General features: G+C 37.4%; 1 protein-coding gene across 1 annotated transcript; it reads left to right on the top strand.

Annotated features, from left to right (window-relative positions):
- Positions 1 to 2,237: 2,237 nt before the first annotated feature.
- LOC128562779 (olfactory receptor 9K2-like) lies at positions 2,238 to 3,179 on the top strand. The gene has a single exon (XM_053558093.1). It carries the CDS (start codon positions 2,238 to 2,240, stop codon positions 3,177 to 3,179), a length of 942 nt encoding a protein of 313 aa, XP_053414068.1.
- Positions 3,180 to 5,294: the final 2,115 nt, after the last annotated feature.

Below are 5,294 nucleotides of genomic sequence, written 5' to 3'. Positions count from 1 at the left end.
CCTTTCCTCCCTCCTCCTATTCCTCTTCTTCCTCCTTTTTGTCTTCTTAAGTAAGATAAAAATCACAAGGCCTGTTAAGCTTGACTCTTTCAACAACTTTATTGAGATACCATTTACCCATGAAGATTGTATGTATGTACTCAAGGTCTAAATCGTGGTGTTTCAGGATACATATACATCGTGAAATGATCACCACACTCGAACTAATTAAGTCAAACACTTTTTGACTCATTGGAGAAGCAAGAGATATGTGTGGAATTATTTTCGCATGTCTTAAGTCCTTCCTATTTTCTGTCACAGACCTCCTTTTCCCATTCTTCATAAACAAATAACATCTGATACATGAAACTATTTTTATCTGGCTTTATGCCTTAACAGATTCATTCCATTACTTTTAGAAGAAAATGTAATTATCCTCATATATGCTAACCTATAGACCTAATTCATCTCTCCCACTAAAATTAAATTACTATAAATTTATTTGAATGGATTGATATGCATCATAGAGTGGTTAGGGTAAGGATAGGGACTGAAACTAGCATTGTTATGTTCAACCATTTTTTTTTTCTATTGATTTCGTGTCCTTTCTGGAGGAAGATGTTGAGAGAGGTAACACATGACAGATGCAAACAGAGTCATGCAGGCTTTGCCAACTAAGGGACTTTTGTAGAACTTAGGAAAGCAAAAGAGGTAAACTTCTTCCGGTTGAGGGAGGATGGAGAGTCACAGAGAAATTATGAAAACTCTCTAATTTTGCTTGCTAGCTCATTGCTTATTTATTTCTTTCTTTTTCTTTTTTTTGTAGAGACAGAATTTCATTTTATCATCCTCGGTAGAGTTCCATGGTGTCACACAGCTCACAGCAACCTCCAGCTCCGGGGGTCAGGCGATTCCCTTGCCTCAGCCTCCCGAGTAGCTGGGACTACAGGTGCCCGCCATGATGCCTGACTATTTTTTGGTAGCAGTCTGGTTGGGGTCGGGTTTGAACCCGCCACCCTCGGTATATGGGGCCAGTGCCCTGCCCACTGAACCACAGGCGCTGCCCTCTCACTGCTTATTTCATCTTTGGCAAAGATAGTTTCTGGATCATTTGCTGGTTTTTAATTTCCATACAACTTCTTAGAAAAATAAATGACATTTGGTTTAAATGCCACCAAAGAAGAAAATATATGGTAGGGCCATCCAAATCACTAGACAACTTATAATGAGTGTGTTGTTTCATATAAAAATGTAAAAAAATCCTAGGCTGGGCATGGTGGCTCATCCCTGTAAACCTAGCACTCTGACAGGCTGGAGCTCAGAAGTGAGACCCTGTCTCTACTAAATATAGAAAAACTGAGGCAAAAGGATTTCTTGAGTCCAGGAGTTTGAGGTTGCTGTGAACTATGACGCCACGGCACTCTACCTAGGGCAATAGAGTAAGACTCTGTCTCAAAAAAAAAAAAAAATCTTCAGAAATATTTCAAAGTAACCAAAGTTGTTTTAGTTGCTTAACAAGTCAAATCCAAATAGGTTAATTTGGACGTTTTAAAGATGTTAATATTTATTAATACTTATTTTTTTACATATATATACACACACATACATACATACATAAAGTCATCATTCACATTTTACTTTTTCACTTAAATAAAATTAGACTAGTTCCAGGATCTGGGGAATTATTGCATTTTAAAAGATCTTTAAGTACTGCCATTAATTCTGGTAATTTATTTATAGCTGTAAGAGCTCTTTTGGTAGAAAGTTCATGTTATCTTAGATTGTACTTTTAGCTTTCTTTTTCTTTATTTTTTATGGCTACATTGAAGCAAAGGGTCATTCAAAGAAAAGTGAATATTAAATAATACATTAAGCAAGCAAGTGACTTTTTTTTAGTATTAGGAATTTAACAGGTGATACTTTTGAAATTACCATCTCAATCACAATGGCATCTCATAAACCATCTTATATGACATGGTAGGGAGATATAAAGAGGTATCAAACTACACTGTGTTGAGATTAACACTAGTCTGGATACAAAACACTTCACCTTGAGTCCATATTTCATTGTTAGCCAGTTATCCTCCCTTAGGCAAATCTCATGTGTAAACTTAATGGGATAATGGATATGAATGTGTATGGTGAGTATAAAGTCTGAATATTAATATTAAATATTGACATTAATTTTTGTGATAATAGAGAAAGAGTAGAAAGTTTACCTGTTGACTTTGTCTTATACTTTGAAGCAGAAATTTGCCATGGGTGACAAGGGAGGAGGCAACCATTCAGACGTGACTGACTTCATTCTTGTAGGCATCAGGGTCCGTCCAGAGCTCCACAGTCTCCTCTTCCTACTATTCCTGATTATTTATGGGATGGTCCTTCTGGGCAACCTTAGCATGATTGGCATCATTGTGACTGATCCCCGGCTGAACACACCAATGTATTTCTTCCTAGGCAATCTCTCCGTCATTGACCTCTCCTACTCCACTGTTATTGTACCCAAAGCCATGGTCAACATACTGTCCCAGAAAAAGACCATATCCTTTGCAGGTTGTGTGGCTCAGTTGTTCCTTTATGCACTTTTCATGGTAACAGAGGCCTTCGTTCTGGCCGCCATGGCCTACGACCGCTTCATTGCCATCTGTAACCCACTCCTCTACCCTGTCCGTATGTCAAGAAGTGTCTGTATCCAGTTAGTGGCCGGTTCCTATCTCTGTGGCTGGGTCAGCTCCATCCTTCAAATCAGTGTAACATTTTCCATGTCTTTCTGTGCCTCCAGGGTCATTGATCACTTCTACTGTGATTCAAACCCAATTGAAAAGATTTCCTGTTCCAATATCTTCATCAATAAGATGGTGTCGCTGAGTTTGGCTGTCCTCATTATTTTGCCCACAATCGTTGTTATTGTAGTATCTTACATGTACATTGTGTCCACAGTTTTAAAGATCCGTTCCAGTGAAGGGAGGAAGAAAGCCTTCTCCACTTGCACCTCCCACCTGGGTGTTGTAAGTTTGCTGTATGGGACTGTGTCCTTTGTGTATCTCACACCCCCAAATAACCCCGAGCTTCGTAAAGTGGCCTCAGTCTGTTACATTTTGTTCACACCCATGTTGAATCCTTTAATCTACTCTCTAAGAAATAAGGATGTTAAAGACGCTGTGAGAAAAGTCTTATGGAAGAAAAAAGTTTTGCTCTGAATCTGCTTCTCCTTGCTTTACTGTTTCTTGTGTCAATTGATTTTGTCTGCTTGATCTTCTAGATTTAGGTATTTCAAGTTCATTTTTTAAAAAAGAAAAACACCTTAACCCTTCTGCTCTACAGCATGAATACTTTCCTATAAAGTACGCTCCAAATAAGTTACTTGCTTATTTCTCAAGGCAATGTTAAATTCGAATGTTCTGAACATTTATGAAAAATTTGCTGTGCTTCTGCAAACAGTTATGTATTTGTCACTCTATTTCTCCCTTGTCAGGTAATAATATGTTAGGGGAATGGAGACGTGTAAGATTTTATTGTTTCTCTTTCTGCATGCCTAGGTAAAATTTTGATAGGGAAAGTACTTTATACAATGATTTACTTGGGAACTATGTGTCCCAACTGGTTTGTATGCAACTGACACTCGGTATAAGTGCTAGTGTTGTGTTTAGTTTCTGATGACATGCCAAAGATGTGATAGCATACGTATGTGATGAAAAAGAAATGGAAAGGAAAATTAACCAGAGCGCTCTCTGTCGAATTAAAGAAGCAGAACAAACACGGGAAAGTCACTTGGATTTTATATCAGGACATATTGTGTAGTGTTCGCTAAACTACAGCCGTCCTGCATTACTCTAATGTAATGAAAACATCTTATGATTGTGTATTTTAGCTCATGGCTTCTATCTTCTGGATAATATCAATGATTGGTTTGAATATGCAAAGTAAAAGTTCCATATTAACATGAAATAAGCTTGGAAGTCTCAGTTAAAAATATCACAAGACCTCACAATCCCTTCATGAACTGTTAGATTATTGTGTGTGTGTGTGTGCGCGTGTGTATGTATGCGTATACATGTTCGTGGGTGCATAGGTGTGTGTGTCAGTTTGGTTACAGGGTGATAAAAAATGAGACTTGCCTTAAAAATCAAATATCAATTTGAGAAAAGAGTAGTTGAGAGACCTTTCCACAGCTTTGACAGGTACCAAGGGAATCCAGGTTTAAGAGACAGCTGTGCTGGACTTACTGCTCTGCAAGTGATTTAAGTATTGCTTCAGATAAACAATTACAATCCCCAAATCTAGACAGTGTCATCATAGACAAAAACTAAAGCTAAATGTAGAATACAACTTCCAGTTTTGTCCATAACTTGGCATTGTGAAAACCTAAAATAGGGATCCTTGATTAGATTTTCCTATTTTTTGTTTAGGTAACCAAGCCTCCTTTGAGGAAGGCACAGTGGCATCGTCACCTTTGGAGGTTACATTTTATTAGGAAAAGGGACTTGAGGATAATTATTTTTATTTAAGAGATAAGGAGGGAAGCTAAGAGACTTATTAAATCAAGGTCATATTTAGCTCCTCATCCCTAACCTGCCAATCTATCATTTTTCCCGATGCTTAATTTTATCAAAATACCATTTAAGAGAAAAAATTAGAAAGCAATTCACTTGGGAAACTGGTCTTTGGTATAGATGATTACTAACCTGGAAGATTCCTTTGGTCTTACTTATATCCTCATTTTAGCTTTACATTGCCATTCTTTAATTTATCTAACAAGTGTGAGTTATTAAGGACTGTAGGGAAAAGACAAGAACAGATTGTATAAAAGTTCAGCCCAGATCCATTTGCTTTAGTTTTAAATATGGGGAACTGCATAGTAGCCACTCTCCTGCTTTGTAGCCATGAGAGATACAGTATTCCAGTGTATAACCTCACAAGTGGCATTGCTAAACCACTCCAGATATTCAAAGAAATCTGGAAAAGTCGAAAGTCCAAGGCAGAATGCTTTCAAAGGTATTAAATTCAGCTGTCTCCTGCTTCCATTTAATTGCCATAAACATTTTCCTTGATACATTTTTTCAGGGTTCACGTGCTTTCCATGAAAAGTGGTGCCTCATTTATAACTTTCTTGTTCCTTGTGCCATCAAGATTCCATTAGGACAACCAACGTCATACCAACGTTTTATTGGCTCTCATTGACAAAGTATTTTCTTTCTTTATGGTAGAAAAAAGGATTGCTTTTGAAATATTGCTACGTTCAAGACAGTCTGAGATCTCATTCTGTATCCTATATATCATAAATTGTGGTTTAGAGGGGAATTTAAAACTATGTA

The sequence above is a fragment of the Nycticebus coucang genome, chromosome 12, assembly GCF_027406575.1.
Source record: "Nycticebus coucang isolate mNycCou1 chromosome 12, mNycCou1.pri, whole genome shotgun sequence".
In the NCBI taxonomy this organism is placed as follows: domain Eukaryota; kingdom Metazoa; phylum Chordata; class Mammalia; order Primates; family Lorisidae; genus Nycticebus; species Nycticebus coucang.
This window is presented reverse-complemented; position numbering and strand designations above follow the sequence as displayed.